Source organism: Ostrea edulis, chromosome 3 (assembly GCF_947568905.1).
Source record: "Ostrea edulis chromosome 3, xbOstEdul1.1, whole genome shotgun sequence".
In the NCBI taxonomy this organism is placed as follows: domain Eukaryota; kingdom Metazoa; phylum Mollusca; class Bivalvia; order Ostreida; family Ostreidae; genus Ostrea; species Ostrea edulis.
Genome location: NC_079166.1, coordinates 54,486,988 through 54,504,487, shown reverse-complemented (window position 1 = coordinate 54,504,487; position 17,500 = coordinate 54,486,988). Strand labels below are relative to the sequence as shown.

The 17,500-nt window shown below is 34.2% G+C and overlaps 1 protein-coding gene and 1 long non-coding RNA gene across 11 annotated transcripts in view; both read left to right on the top strand.

Annotated features, from left to right (window-relative positions):
• LOC125681949 (uncharacterized) overlaps positions 1-618 on the top strand; it is a 3,110-nt gene extending 2,492 nt beyond the window's left edge. For all 3 annotated transcript variants that reach the window (XR_007372369.2, XR_007372371.2, XR_007372370.2), the window contains exon 5: positions 1-618. This exon is cut by the window's left edge and continues 104 nt beyond it. This is a non-coding gene — a long non-coding RNA (uncharacterized LOC125681949).
• Positions 619-1,901: 1,283 nt separating this feature from the next.
• Positions 1,902-17,500, top strand: part of LOC125675165 (uncharacterized) — a 79,814-nt gene continuing 64,215 nt past the window's right edge. For 3 of the 8 annotated variants that reach the window (XM_056158156.1, XM_056158155.1, XM_056158159.1), the window contains exons 1-3: positions 1,902-2,017; positions 2,102-2,141; positions 9,648-9,694. In XM_056158156.1, the coding sequence (XP_056014131.1) occupies positions 1,917-2,017; positions 2,102-2,141; positions 9,648-9,694 (188 nt within the window). In that variant the 5' untranslated portion in view covers positions 1,902-1,916. Of the gene's footprint in view, positions 2,018-2,101; positions 2,142-9,647; positions 9,695-15,638; positions 16,058-17,500 lie in introns of those variants that run through there. The other 5 variants (XM_056158161.1, XM_056158157.1, XM_056158163.1 and 2 more) reach the window with 4 other exon arrangements.

The following is a 17,500-nucleotide window of genomic DNA, read 5'->3' as shown; positions in this document are numbered from 1 at the left end:
CTGTATGGCCAGAGAAATATATGACATAAAAGACCTGAAAAAGGAGATTTGGCATTGTTTCATGTGGAAATTGAAGAATCTTTGAAATGGATACATGCAACACAGACATGTTTCAGTTACTTGGGGATAAAACTTATGAGGAATTTTGCTAACTTTCAGATGGGAATGTGTTGCACAAGAAATGCTTGATCACAACCTTCTTTTATTAGAAACCTTTTCTATGCAAATAATTATTTTAAATGAAATTTAGCTATTTCATTAGACTAGTAAACATGTTTTCTGTGCAAGTGTGTGTCATTGACATTAAATGCTATGATATATTGAAGTATTCTTAAACAATGGAAGATCTCTACTAGTTCTTTCAAAGGAAAGCCAACAACAGGAATCGAACCTGTTCCTCCATCGTACAGATACGAAAGTGTGCACCAGTACACCATGTTGGCATATATTAAGAACTAGTAGCCTTGGAGGGTAAATATTGTATTATTCTTGTACAGTTGATGTGTGATATATATATATATATATGTGTGTGTGTATATATATAATATACATACAGCTTAGTGTATATGTAATGTATGCCTCATGTTTGCTAGTCGTCAATAAAGCATTTGAATTGAATATATTCCTTGTTCATGAAGAAAGTCTAATATCCTGAAATTTAGATAAATCTAGCATTTCTGTTTGTGAAATACCTTTAAATCTAGCTGAGAGAAATGTCTTTGTAACCCAGTGATTATCTGGGTCAGAATAGGTCCTCTGCACCTGATTGCATATTATGAGAAAAGAGTTAAGATAGAGTGATCATTGAATAAGATTGTTAACTGAAATATTGTGGCACAATTAATTAGGAACAGTCTGATCCTCACTGCTCAAAAGGCCAAAGTATCAAGTATAGGTCTAAATACAGGCAATTGATGGTGGCCCTTGAATATGAATGAATTTTAAACAATAGAGAATCAAACAATGACTGTAACTGACATATATACATTGAAATATTCTCGAGAGGGACGTTAAACAATATACAACTATACAGGCAATCGATCTTGAGGCCAAAACTTATTTCCACATTGTGTTTACATAATTAGTGCATGTAGATTTAACTTGTATCTTTCTAGAATAAAATGTTATCTTTCTTAATATCAATTATTTACAAAATGCAAGGGTGGCTCATGTACTGTCCGTAATTGTCGTGCTCTAGACACTCATAAGAGGAACCCGTCTGTCCAATTCAACTCTTTAATTCTAAACTACATAACTAAGCAATTTCACAAACCGCGTGGCTGAGGCTGTCAACATCAATTACTGACTTAATACTAAATATATAGCTTTCGCTGATAGAGCACATTCCTAAGTGTGGGAAAACATTTAATCTGAATGAACTATGTAAGATATAGACATTACAGCTCATAAACAGCTAGCAGTTGCAATAATATTTATACTGCTTAACAAGAATAACCTGTCAAAATTAGTCGAGGAAATTCGATCTGAAATTGTCGGTTTAAAATAAGAAAACTGGTGCGTGTCATCTATAAAACTCAGTATATATCTTCGCCAGCAACCCATCAATAGTAGAAAAAACGAAGTGACACGGTTAGATTTAATTTAACACACGTGAAAAATATGCGAGTTGATCATCACCTACTTACTTGAAAACAAAGGGATAAGACTATATCAAACAAGCGTGTCACATGGAAAACCAAGTATTATACATTTCCTAAGGTCTGTCTCTGGCAATTAATGACATAAAATCGAAAGTGACACAGCTAATTAAGCCATGATACGCTCATTTACGTACATTCCCATTACTTACCATTGAGTCCGCCATATTGGATTTTGATCAGTGGAAGAATCCATTCGACATCCGATGCCTGGCCTTCGTTCTTTGAACATCGGAAGGCCTCGGGTACCAGGCTAATATGAGCACCAGCGACCGCCACCACGGTTACACCGGAAGTAGTATAACCGAGAGGCCACGCCTTTGGACATTACATATTTACAGTTTTCGACCCCCCACAGGGTGAGTTATTACTTAAAGTTTACCTGATTACCTTTAAAATCATAAGGAAAACTCTATTTATTCTTGGTATCTGTATATTATTAGATTTCAATGGTTTAAAGCGATTGAAGTGAAAGCTAGACAGGTCAGTTAGTACGTTGATTTTCCTAAAACTTGAGTTTAATACACCAAAATGTCGGTCGTTCAATTGTGGATTAATTTCCATGACAATTTTTTGACGAAAATCACTTGGCGTGATTTACACGGCGCCATCAAACTTTCACCTGAGCGTTGAATGAAATGACAGGAGTTAATCGAGTTATCGCCATGACGTCATCTGAGACAACTTTCGATTGGTAGTGGCGGATTTAAGGGGGGCGCAGCCGGCGCGCACCCTTCCCCCTTAAAATTTTCAAATTTAAGGTAAATCGTGGTATCTTGTTTAGAAAAATGTACTAAAAGATAAAAGAAGCAATAATTCCTTCCACTCCCGGAAACATACAATTTATGATGCAATTTCACATGTAAATTCACTCTGCATTGTGACACAAATCATAACGTTGCCTTAATTCAATCTGCCATCTTCTGACCTCCACCCTATACCTGGTACTTATGATCTTATGGCCCCAGTTTTTGCATCTTAACTGCATGTTAACAAGCATGTTAATCCTCATACATTTTGCATGATGTGATTTCCTGTAATCTCACTCTCTCTGTCGGGGGGGGGGGGGGGGGGGGGGGGGCATATTGTTTTTGTCCCTTCTGTCATTCTATCTGAAACTTTAACCTTGCTAATAACTTTTGAACAGTAAGTGATAGAGCTTTGATATTTCACATGAGTATTCCTTGTGACAAGACCTTTCCGTGGGTACCAACATTTTTGACCCTGTGACCTTGACCTTGGGAGTTTGACCTACTTTTGAAAATATTAACCTTGCTAATAACTTTTGAACAGTAAGTGATAGAGCTTTGATATATCACATGGGTATTCCTTGTGACAAGTCCTTTCCGTGGGTACCAATATTTTTGACCCAGTGACCTTGACCTTGGAGTTTGATCTACTTTTTGAAAATGTTAACTTTGCTAATAATTTTTGAACAGTAAGTGATAGAGCTTTGATATTTCACATGAGTATTCCTTGTGACAGGTCCTTTCCGTGGGTACCAATATTTTTGACCCAGTGACCTTGACGTTTGATCTACTTTTTGAAAATTTTAATCTTGCTAATAACTTTTGAACAGTAAGTGATAGAGCTTTGATATTTCACATGAGTATTCCTTGTGACAAGACCTTTCATTGGGTACTAAACATTTTGACCTTGACATTTGACCTACTTTAAAAAAAATTGACATTGGTCATAACTTCTAAATGGTAAATATTAGAGCTTTCATATTTGTCCTTGTGACCTTGGCCATCTTCGGAATTGGCCATTATCGGGGGCATTTATGTTTCACTAACACATCTTGTTTTAAAAAGTTTTTTCTCATTGTGGATTGATATAAGAAGTTTGTTTATAATGATCAATTATTTAATACTATGACTGGAATAAATGTGTCTCAAATTTATGACAAAATTATGCCAATTATTTATTAATATCTTTGGGAAATTGTAGGAAATTTAAAGAGAATTAAGCTTCAATTTCAAAAAAAGTTACAAAGTTAGAAAATCCATCTGGATTTATAATAATACGTCTCATGAAATTGACTAAGTTCTTTTAACAAAAAAATACGCCTCTTGAAAAGTCTAAGTCTCTGAATTCCCTATTTAGAATGAACAAAGTTCCAAAATCCACCTGGAGTTTGAAAAATACGCCTTGGGTTAAGGAGACGTATTTTTTCAAAATACGTGTACGTCTCAAGTTTAACCGTATTTTCAAAAATACGTCTCTTGTACGCCTGGATTTCTTTGATTTCCAGGCGTAGTACGTCTAAAAATTTCATACGGGAATGTAAAGAATGTGCATGTATAAATTTTTTTTATACATGCACATACTATATATTTACATTAACTTCCAGTGCCCGTGGCACGACTGCCACAATCTGTTCATATTGACCATGAACGGATTATGAACTAATTTAAGGCACATGACTGAGAGAGTGTTTAACGTTTTGAAAAAATACATTGGTTACAAAGATCTCACAAATTTAAGTCACACCTCGGATTAAGATTGTGAACTTACGTGGATTAATTATCATCCCAATCTCGTGATCTCCTAGCTCCAAAATACAATGCACCGTCCAACGTTGATGAAAGGCAGGGTAAAGTGTGACGTCATGTCTATGTTTTGACGTACGTCACAATAGACTGACATAGATGGATCTTAGGAGTTCATTTTATGCAACAAAATATTTCCTGACTTATACAAACAATGTAAACAAATGGTGATTTAGTAAATGAATATAAATATAAGAAAATAAATGATATAGGCCTACTTTTAAGTTTTTAAAAATCATGGTGTTCTCATCTCCACACATGGCTTCTTTGATCTCAGCGAGATTTGGCGAGGCTGGATATATGGACAGACGCATCTTCAGAAGAGACATCAGTCCATTAATATCCAGTCTCGACGAATCTCGCGAGATTATAGTGGTTTCCTATGGAGGGTAATCATGTTAAAAAAATCCAAGCATGTAAGCTTGTTAATTTGTTAGCTTCATGTTTCTCAGAAATATATACCTGAGTGTTGTATACTCTTCATAAATTTGTACAAATATTTAATTTCTTACTTCACATTTCTCTTAAAAATGTATCATTTTTTCGTGAGTTATATATGGTCATCCCTTCAGTATTTCTGGTCGTAGACTTAGTATTTACATAGTATTTACATATTTGTTTCTTACAAGTCAACAAATGTCAAGTCTACAAGTTTGTTGAATTTCGATATGACCATATATAAAGAAAGACAATTATTACCAAGAACCGAAAGATTAATTCCCAACTTTAGGACCATATATATATATATATATATATATATATATATATATATATATATATAGGCTATTGCGCAATTGCGCCAAATATTGCCAACAAATGTGCAGCTCAAATTCGTTAAGTTTTAATTTGATTTACAAATTAAAGACTATAATTGTCGTGTGTCACAGTATTAGTACTGCTAACATATTATACACAGAAAAAGAATTGCTTTCAGGTATAGATGTTGACTTTTATCTTACTTGCCCGAAAAGTTAACTCAAACTTTTACTTGTCCGAGTGAAAAACTTTGTTGTCCGAAATATTTCTACTCTAATACACTTTTAACCAGTAATTTTAATTGTCTCCTTTTACGGGGTCAACCACAATTGGTGCCCAGTTTGACTTCTTTACGCTACCAAAACTAAGAGCTAGCTAGGTTACAACTGTGAATTATACATATAGCCAATCATTAATGGTTTCATACAAGTGTATGGGTTGCCTACCCCATGGGCATTATTGTAGTTGAGTGCAATTGCAGATGGCAAAAAAAAAAAAAAAAACCCAAAAAACCACACACACAAACAGTGCAAGTACAATGTTTACGGTATAGTTCCGGGTGAATTTTTATTATGCCCCCCCCCCCCCCTTTCAAAGAAGAGGGGCATATTGGTTTGCACCTGTCGGTCGGTCGGTAGACCACATGTTGTCCGCTCAATATCTTGAGAACCATTCACTTGATGATAATGATATTTCATATGTGGGTTGGTTATGAGTAGAAGAGGACTCCTATTGTTTTTCAGGTCAAAAGGTTAAGGGTCAATCTACTCTGAACATAGAAATGTAATATCCGCTCAATATCTTGAGAACCCTTTGCTTGAAAGACATCAAACTTGGCACACTGGTACATCCTAAGGAGTAGATGACCCCTATTGATTTTGTGGTCATATGGTAAAAGGTCAAGGGTCAAACTGGGCATAGGAATATACTGACCATTTGATGTCTAGAGAACCCTTTGCTTGACAGACATCAAGCTTAGTACACCAGTACATCTTCAGGAGAAGATGACCCCTATTGATTTTGAGGTCACATGGTCAAAGGTGAAGGGTCAAACTGGACATGGGAATATACTGTCCGTTCAATATCTTGAGAACCCTTTGCTTGACAGACATCAAACTTAGTACACTGGTATATCTTCAGGAGAAGATGACTCCTATCAATTTTGATGTCACATGGTCAAAGGTCAAGGGTCAAACTAGACATGGGAATATATTGTCCGTTCAATATCTTGAGAATCCTTTGCTTGACAGACATCAAACTTGGTACTCTGGTACATCCTCAGGAGATGATCCCTATTGATTTTGAGGTCACATGTTTAAAGGTCAAGGGTTAACCTGGACATTGGAATATACTGTCCACTCAATATCTTGAGAACCCTTTGCTTGACAGACATCAAACTTGGTACACTGGTGTATATTCAGGAGAAGATGACTCCTATTGATTTTGAGGTCACATGGTCAAAGGTCAAGGGTCAAACTGGACATATAATATACTGTCCATTCAATATCTTGATAACCCTTTTGCTTGACAAACATCAAACTTAGTACACTGGTACATCTTCAGGAGAAGATGACCCATATTGATTTTGAAGTCAAAAGTCAATAGTTGAACTGGACATAGTAATATATTGTCTCCTATATTTTAAGAATTATTTGCTTGCTTGACACCAAACTTGTTACACTGATACAGCATAAGGAGTAGATGACCCCTATTGATTTTTAGGTCACATGGTCAATTCACTCTTGACATACATGTAGGAAGATATTTTCTGCTCATTATTTTGAATTGATGATACTACTATCAATTAAATGATGTGTGTGTATAACCCTTTTCAATTTTGCACCATGGGGGGCATATGTGTTTTACAAACATCTCTTGTTTATATCTGAATTGCATATATATATTTGTACATTTTGCAATACAATATTCTGGACTGTATGTGGTATCAAAATTCACCGCACTTAATTCAGGAGTTATTGTCATTATTAAACAGCAAGTTTATTGTGATATATATGCTATGGAGTGTTTATAGGAATAACATAATTTGATTCATATCATAATAAAGTTGTTGCTTAAGGAGGTAATTATGCTACAACAGAGAAATTTGATGTAGATAAAAAGTGGAGGATATATGTACAACAATATTTTGAAGTTGAAAATTTTCAAATTCACTTTGATATTTTGCCAAAAAAATACAGTTTTAGTAGAAGGTAATCTGAAAAAATTTATAACCCTTGCTGGACTCGAACCTGCTACCTACAGACAGTTCAGGAGTCAGTATTCTAACCTCGGCTAGGTATTTTAAATGAAAATGAAAAGTCAAATATTGCTGATATTGATTTTTTCATCCATGTTTTTAAAGGAAGTCAGCCATTATGACGAGGTAGAGTACCTCCTTAAAAGAATCTTGGCTATATATTAAAGGAATCTTAGTTAAATTTAAAAAAGGACAGAGATCATGACACATGGTACTGCACTTAACAGGGCTGAATATAATGCTGTTGTTTCCATAATCAATAAGGAGCATCCCATCTCTGTTAAAGTGGGGGATGAAAAAACTTTTTTCCATTCTCGAAGACATCATATTAAAAGCCCCTGGACATCAGTGGCTGAAGTTTAGTCATTGATATCCCCCCCATAGCCAGTTGCACAGATAATATCAGGACATATCCTACTCACCTCCATGTCCAGTGCCCCACTCCATGCAGATGCAGGACATCCTGGTTCCTTGATGACATCACTGCCACTAGCTTCCATGCAGTCTTTGATGTGCATGGTGCCAGGAGTATTGTAGTAGTGCACAGGTACCTGAAGTGTGGATATAGCGTGTATAGATCTGATATACACATACACACACCCTCCACCCCAATGAAAACCAATAATTTCTCCAAAATATGTGATTTCCCCTCCAATCACCTTCGTAAGTAGTTCTGAGGCCAGTTTTTATTTTCTGTAAGGTTTTGATTGAGATGAACACTGCATGGTGAGATACTCAATACATATAATTAATGCATGTTATATACACATAGCATGGACTTAAAAGAAAGCAGTTGATATTTAGTCTCCAAGAAGTTGTTTGACTGGGTAATTTGATATTCTTGATTTCATCCATCTTATGCTCAGGCAAGTTACACCAGAAAGGGGTATAGGGCTGAAATGATTCATCGATACTGTTCAATATAAACGCTTGATTCATATTATGTTCAATTCATTGCCTCGATTTTCGGTTTGATACTTGTAAACGGGTTCAGTAAAATACATTAGGCTATAGGCCTGTACTTTTTATTCTTGCCTGCATGAGGGACAAAATAGCGTCGAATAATGTTCAAACTGTTGTTTGCCTTGAGAGGTTGATGAAAATAATAATTAAGTTTAAACTACAGAGCCAACAGGCATCTTACTGTTTGTCAGTTTGGAAACATTTTGCTTTTAAAATTATGATTTGAATCTTGGTAATTAATTTTTATGCCCCCGAGATTGAAGATCGGGGGGCATATTGTTTTTGTCCTGTCTGTCATTCTGTCTGAAACTTTAACTTTGCTAATAACTTTTGAACAGTAAGTGATAGAGCTTTGATATTTGACATGAGTATTCCTTGTGACAATACCTTTCTGTGGGTACCAACATTTTTGACCCCGTGACCTTGACCTTGGAGTTTGACCTACTTTTTGAAAACTTTACCCTTGCTAATAACTTTTGAACAATAAGAGATAGAGCTTTGATATTTCACATGATTATTCCTTGTGACAAGACCTTTCCATGGGTACCAACATTTTTGACCTCGTGACCTTGACCTTGGAGTTTGACCTACTTTTTGAAAACTTTAACCTTGCAAATAACTTTTGAACAATAAGTGATAGAGCTTTGATATTTCACATGAGTATTCCTTGTGACCAGACCTTTCCGTGGGTACCAACATTTTTGACCCCTTGACCTTGGAGTTTGACCTATTTTTTGAAAACTTTAACCTTGCTAATAACTTTTGAACAATAAGTGATAGAGCTTTGATATATCACATGAGTATTCCTTTTGACAAGACCTTTTCGTGGGTACCAACATTGTTGACCCTGTGATATGTTGACCTACTTTTTGAAAACTTTAACTTTGCTAATAACTTTTGAACAGTATTAGTGATAGAGCTTTGATATTTCACACGAGTATTCCTTGTTAGAAGACCTTTCCGTTGGTATTGAACCTTTTGACCTTGACATTTGACCTACTTTTAATAAATTTTTTTTACATTGGTCATAACTTCTAAATGGTAAATATTAGAGCTTTAATATTGTACATGAGCATTTATTTTGACAAGATCTTTCTACTGGTACCAAGATATTTGCCCTTGTGACCTTAGCCATCTTCGGAATTGGCCATTATCGGGGGCATTTGTCTTTCACAAACACATCTTGTTTTCAATGTTATTATTGATTTCTTCTTGTATCGTATTGAAAGTATTGAATCGTGGCATAAGTATTGCAAATTGAATATGTATCGTATCGTGAAGGGGGCCTTCATATCATTTGAACTTTCAGCCTTAGAGAGCTAGGGGACACTTTTAATATTGATAAAGTTGATTTTCCGGTATAATTCTGTTATAAAGTTATTTTCCCATCCAAGGTAAGATACATTATACCCCCCAACTACATGTACATTGTAGTAAATTAATCTTTTTTTTCCATTGCAGCCTAAGCAAACGGACAGAAAGATGGGTGAGGATATTCCTTTTGATGTGTAAGTTAAGTTTTCTAATGATATTACATCTTAATTATTACAAAGTTCTCCAGAGGTATTCATTCAACAGAGACTCACAGTATGTGTATATATGTAATATACAGGTGACTCTAAATGACTCAAACTTGGATCTCTCAAAGTTCTTGATCCTTCGAAGTGAAATCACAGTCCCGATTTCTTTCTTGTTATATAACTACTGGTATATATTATAAGCAAATTTACTATTGATCTCTTAAAGTCCTCTACTTCCAAAAGTAAAATTTGGGTCCCGTAAAACCTATATCATTGCTTTTCACTCTCGATCTCTCTGAAGTCCGGGTATAGCATATATAAACACCATTACTCACGTGGATAATGGTGAATTTCTAGGGATAACACAATTAGGTATAATTTACAGAAGTCACACATTGTCTGTGATCATTTTTGGGGTGAAAAGTTTAAAATTGTTTAATTGCATGATTATAGTTTTTGCCCATGATCTACACCTGAAACTTCTTTGTCTTTGTTATGTAATCCAATTATGAATAAAATTTATGATTTGTACAAGCTAGCTCTCAAGTATTATGTATGAATTTTTTGTGATTTATCCCAGAATAATAAAAAAAGAGTCCCAAATTTCGCTGTGATTTGATGTATAATATGAATCTAAGAAAACATGGCATTGCCTGAACGATCGACTCAGATAAACGTTCAATTTTTTAAAATAAATTTAAATATTAATTAATTCATGAAAATTGAAAATGTTATTTGTTAATATTTTTTAAATCTACGGATAAAATCTTCAAAAATCATGTCAGTTAGATAAAAGATATATCAGAGAAATATATTTTAAACAAAAATTGAAATGAAATGGTCAAAATTCAGAAATATTACGATTTTTCAAATTTGAACCAAACTCAATCGAAATTATAAAAAAGTAGTCACTCGATCATAGAGAACATTGTAATCAGAAAACTACATTCCCATAATGTAAAATGGTTTACAAATGAATTTATAAAGGAAACTTATTTATTGATAAAAAATGCGTACAATTATAGCAACAATATGATTATTTTAATAATTTCTATCAATTTTGATTGGGATCGATACTTTTTTCTCTCGTTTTGATATATATCATATATATTATCTGAAATTTGGTCATTTCGTTTCAGTTTCTTTTTGGGTCACCTGCAATTGGTTGTCGTGCGTCGTGGTGTGGCGTGCATTAACAATTGAACATTTTTAACTTCTTGATATAACTATCAGTCCAATTCTTTTCATCTTTGGGACCACAGGCACCTGAAGTATGGATATTACTACCCCCCCCCCCCCCCCACTTTTATGATAATTTTTTTTTGGTAGCAATAATTTCTCTGAAATGTGTGAATTCCCTGTCTATCTCATCCTTCTTTCAATTTATGTAATCATTTCATGCTTTTTGTAAGCTTTAGTGATTGGCCTTCTACCGGTATAATAAAATATACAAGGTATGAAACAAAAATTTGTAAACATACAGGGGGTCCCCGGTTAGGGGCACATTTTCCAAGTAATTACAGTGTTACCTAAGAAATACATAGTGATGTAGAGCAGGAAAGCCTCTACCAGAATTGTAAATTTCATGATCCTTGTGGTAGGGGTTCTGACCCCAGGGCGGAGCCAAACTTGGTATATATAGTGTTTATATGTAAAACACTTAAATAACATCTTCTTTAGTGTTATTGATACTAAACTGAAACTAAATGGATATTAAATTTAGAAAGAGCAGGTAGTCATTTACCAAAATTGTAAATTTGATGATCCCTGGGGTAGGGGTTCTGACCCCAGGGTGGGGCCAAACTTAGTATACAGTATTTATCTGTAAGTTTGCTGATAGTGTATAAAATCTAATGCATACTTAGGAATAGCAGAAAAGGATGTACAGAAAATGATGAATTTCATAACCAAGGGTTATGACTTTAGGATTATAGTCCAAATTAGTCATATCTTTTAATGTTTTAATTTTAGTAAACCTATTATATTATTTAAAGTCTTTCATCAGTGTATGCTTTTTTGAGGGCATTGAAGTTTTAAGAACACATCTTGTTTTATATATATATATATATATATACTCTTGCCGAACATTAGAATTTAGCTTAGATATTCAGAACAGGAATTTTTTTTCTAGATTTCATAGCCCTTGAGAGTCCGAGTATAGGCCTATTATAGTGATATTTTTTCACCAGTACTCGGATGACCTCTTGTTTAAATATTTTTCTTTGATATATCACTTTTCTATTTGACATGTTTTTTAAAGATTGTATCCCTAGATTTAAAAAAAAAATGAATAAATAGCATTTTCAATTTTCATAAATATTTTTTTCTAAAAAATTAGAACATTTATATCTGAGTCTTTTTGGTATGCATATCGTGGTACTGACTAAAACTTGGTCCCGGTCTTCGGTCTCGGTCCTGGCCGTGACTAAAACACGGTCTTCGGTCCCTGGAGTCCCAGATTTTTTTATTTGATAAAAACAAAATATATCAGAATATTTGAGCCCCATTTCTCGTGAATTTAGATATGACATCCCATGCCTGCATGCATTCTGATAGTTGATTGATCATATTATTTTCTTCTTTCGTAAAATAATATGTGAAAACTCCGGGACTGGTGGGACCGACAAATAAAAACAATGCTAAAAGCCGGTCCCGGTCTGGACATTTTTCCTCAATAGCTGCTTTAATCTACCTTTTCATAAAAAAGATAAGGATGTGATACTCAATGCATAACATGTACATACACATGTTTCTGATTTATTGTGTGTGTGTTTTATTCCAGTTTTCCTTTTTATGTCAAAATTGAACTCAGCTACGTGACATTTTTTCCCAAATTAACGCACTACATTACATTTTCATAAAAAGATAAGGATGTAGAAGAGAAATAAAATATATGTACTTATCCTGGTGTATTTGTTTGTAATTTACTGTTTCATATAGTTTTAAAAAAATTAATTCATATCATTCAGGTCAAACACCTGGCCACACGGTTGATAAAATTTTCAAAAGTTGGTGTATTCCGAACCCCGTCGCTGTACATACGGCTGACTCCTCTCTCTCTCTCTCATTCTCTCTCTCATTTGCGAGGATATTGTGGGAATCGCCTAAAGTTGTTAAATTATGACGTCATATTAGTTGTTTTAATCAGTGAAGAAAAGCTTCTATAAATTAGAATAATACAAAGTAACGTGCACGTGCAAAATATGAGAGACCAGAATGCACGATGTATGAAGTACTTTAGAAAATTATGTTCATTATATAGTGAAATGAAAAAGAAAAAATATTGTCCTTAAATTTTATGATTTTTGAAACATGAATAATTATTGTTTGAAAAGCAAATGTTCAATTTCATTTTTGTGCCCCCGTATTCGGAGATTCCGTGCGCTTATCTAGTTTTTGACTCGTCCTCTGTTTGTCAACAAAAACTTGAACCTTCGCCATAACTTTTGAATGAATGTTGATCGGGATTTCACATGTGTATTCCTTGTGATAAGACCTTTCTTTGCATGCCATTCTTCACCTACTTTTGAAATCTTTGACTTAATTTAGTCATAACTTTTGAATGGTTGGTAAAAATATATGAGGGTATGAACTGAAATGCTTCACGCAGGCATACTTTTCATGAAGCGCTAAGAGTATTTGTATTTTCAAAACTAAAATTTATTTCTTAAATGAATGTACATGTATGTTTTGCATAATTATAAATGTAGATTTCATTATATGCATGTCGATCAGTTTATGTCAAATTTATGCATTTTGAAAATATAAGATAATTGGAAAATAGGAAATAAACAGTTTTTGTGCAGCATAATTAATATGTTTGTAGATTTACTTATATTCACAATAGATACAGTTATCACATAATATTAAAGTAAAACATACTATATATAGATTATTTGAAGTTTATCTAAAGTCAGAGGGAATCATCATCTTCTGTATAAGTAATTACAGCATACATTCCAACTTTCAAAAATACCCATGGGGGATTTTGCGCGCGACGACCTTTTTTCAAAGCTCAAAATTCACGACATTTTACCATGAAAATAGATATTTGTCTTTTCAAATAAAATATCAATCTAATCATTGTACATGTGTCATATATTAACACAACATCAAGTGTGTTTGACCATTAAATTTAACAAAACTATTAAAAAAAACACTTTGAAAGATATACATAGATATTTTATTAAAATCATCTATTCAGCAAAAAATCCTCTCCAACAACAAGTCACATACATATTATCAAATAATACTTAAAGTTGCATCCTTTTACACCATATAAACATTGGCTGATCTATATATCAAAATTTGAATTAAAGCACATGCATTTAGGTACGACTACAAAAGGCGATCTTGCTTGTCTGTAAACATGGGCTTGCAGAGTCTGGTGGAACAATCTGCATTGCTACCAGAAAAGGAGTGATCTGCCCTGCTATGAAGTTTGCGAACAAAACCTTTGCAACCATGACATCTGAAATAATTACCAGGAAAAAAAACCCAATCAAAATATACGTTTTTACTAGTAAATTAAGGCTACTTGCTAATATAAAATTCAGTACAGACTTGTGCGAAATACGCATCACAAAGTCTATTGAATACTACACTATATAGACTATATAATACATCGCTATAGAGAGATAGATTCGGATAGCCTATATTATTATAGTTGGAAAAAATATATATTTGACGTACCTTATTGCATATTGGATGCTGTCCGCAAGAGGCAAAAATCGGTAATGTCCGATTGTTTGGTGGTGACGTACACTATCATCGTTGTCATTCACGTTTGTGTAAAGGATATATGTCAATTTGAAATCCATCTTCCCGATTAATTACTATCAAAACATGCTTCGCACTGTCCAATAAGCACCCCGACACAGGCAGACCAGGTAAATTACACCACCCCAAAACCATGCGACACAGGTAAACAGCAATGGTTGACTATTGTTCTGATTTCTGATTGGCCAGTTCAGAAATGACGTGAGATTTTAAATTCCTGTTGGAAATGGGGGTTTGTTGTCATAAAATGGGGGATATTTTTAGAAAATCGGGATTTCGGGGTATTTTTGCAATCCCGATCGGGATATCGGGATTTCCCTTATCAACTGCTTCAAATCGGGAAAATCCCGCACAAATCGGGAAAGTTGGCATGTATGATACAGACTGAGACATTTTCGGTGAGCAGATGTAAACTTTATACTATAAATATATTAGGTGCAACCTTTTCAAAGCATTGTATCTAAAGCTAGAACAAAAACTGGGGGAAATAAAGAAAATTGAATATCAAATAAGAAAGGAAGAAATATTTTTATAGATATATTATTCATTGGTTATATATACAAATATATGTAAAATGTATCCACATATAAAGAGATCGGGTTTGGAAGACAAACCATGAATCTTTGAAAACTGATTTTGACCTGAATAGAAGAAATAAAATAAATGAATTACAAATAAACTAACTGTAAATTACTTAAGAAATAAGGTATCATTTTAAAATATTTATCGGGATATAAATACGGGTTGGTCACGTGATCAAATTCCATAAAGCCCGAAGGGCTTTATGGAGAATTTGATCATGTACCAACCCGTATTTATATCCCGATAAATATTTTAAGATGATACCTTATTACTTATATTTACATTTTTTGGTCGGTAACATTGCTGAATTGTGTTAACAACACGTTTCCATACATTTCAAATTGTTGACGTCCACAACGAAGCGTCATAGATGTTCAAAATGACGACAACACAAAACAAAGTTCCATAAAATGAAGAACTGTCTTAATTATTAAGAAGCTAGAAAGCAAGTATATCAACATATACTTATACATTAACTCGGGAGCATATAATAGGAAATTCTTCCATATGTCTAATTTTAGGGGGTGGGGAAATTATAATTAAACCAGGGTGCGCAATGTTACACTTACAGTTGTGATGCGCTTTCACTTTTGAAAAGTGAAAGACGTTGAAGACCGACTTTGGAAGATATTCTGTGGATATTACGGAGTTAACAGAAGACTGAGATAGAGGAACACGAAGAAGGGGGGGGGGGGGGGGCAGTCATCAGGTGTAGGCAAATCATTTATAGACAGGACAGAGGACGCAGCTCTCAGATGAATCTCCGGAAAGAACTGAACATCACAGAGAATGTGGGACTGCACGAAGGTAAGGGACGGTTTGGATTTGGGTATGTAATTGTTGACAAACATGAACTCACTGAACGCTTCTTTTGACTCGATAAATTTCTGTAATAGGTTTTTAACGACGCCTCGCTTCGATGTCCCGACATAAACTTGGAAACCGACATCAATCACCTATGGCTGCTGTGGCACGGTTCCAAGCAGTGTGGTGTGTAGGTCTTAGTTAATACACTTTGATGACTTATCGGCCATACATCCTGTGAATGACATTTTTGCTAATAAAAGCCTAATGTCTAGCAGTAGGTACAATTCCGCATCACCGATGACCAGGGTGAAGTTGTACATAGCAAACGAAAATTTAGACATACAATAGTAAAATATTGTTTACAGAAATGATTTTATCAATTATGGATGAAAGTCCACTGCTTGGAATATAAATAAAACCGTAATATACATTTTGTGATGTTGATTTCATCTATTGATAGATTTCTGTAGTAAATGAGAGCGATTGCTAGATGTGTATTGCCTTAGTAAAAGTAGTACCTGTTACCTACTTTTAACAAATGTTCATACGCACAGCCGTGACCTCTGTTGACCCCGTAGTAGATTTATCCAGAAATAAATACGTATTGCTTGTAATAGAGTTATGTAGGAGAAAACAGTTGCAAATGTAAATATAAACAAATAGACTAGGATAAATACATATATATTATTTCTCTTCTACATGCATCCTAATTATCCTCTAATGAAAAGGTAGTGTAACGCCTTCATTTGGGAGAAAATGTCAAGTAGTACTATTCTAACATCATAAATATAAAGAAAATTGAACCCCACTGTGGTACCACTACCACATGCACAATAAATCAGAAATATAATTATATGTATACAAAGGGATGCCATTGCGTATCACATTTTTTTTTTTTTTTTTATGAAAAGGTAGATTAAAGCAGCTATTGAGGAAAAATGTCCAGACCGGGACCGGCTTTTAGCATTGTTTTTATTTGTCGGTCCCACCGGTCCCGGAGTTTTCACATATTATTTTACGAAAAAAGAAAATAATATGATCAATCAACTATCGGAATGCAGGCATATGAGATGTCATACTCAAGTTAACGAGAAATGGGGCTCAAATATTCTGTTAATTTCTGTTTTTATCTGTCGGATAAAAAAATCTAGGACCGGGACAGAAGACTGGGATTGAGACCGGGTTTTAGTCAGTACCGCATATCATGCACCAAATCATGGTGAAATTTGAAGTCTAGAATCTCTTATTGGCAAACAAAACACCCTTTTTTATCATTCCGAAAAAAAAATCAGAAAAAAATTCATATAAAATAATTGAGAGCTTGTAATACTCAATCGACGGTGAAATCATACTTCATAAGGGGTGTTTTAATGAGCCATTAATTAAAATTTTTGTGTAATGGGCTACCTTAATTGACAAGGAGACAGTAATTTTGAGAAAATATTTTTCTATGAACCTAATAAACTTAGTACATCATGGAAAGACATATTACAATGTGTAAATACGTATACAGCTTATTAATGACATAGATTACTTCAAGATATCCTTGGGTGAAGGGGATTCAAGTTTGTTAAAATGAAGGGTCATGCCCTCTTCAAAGGGGTCGCAAAAATGGGGTGCCAGGGG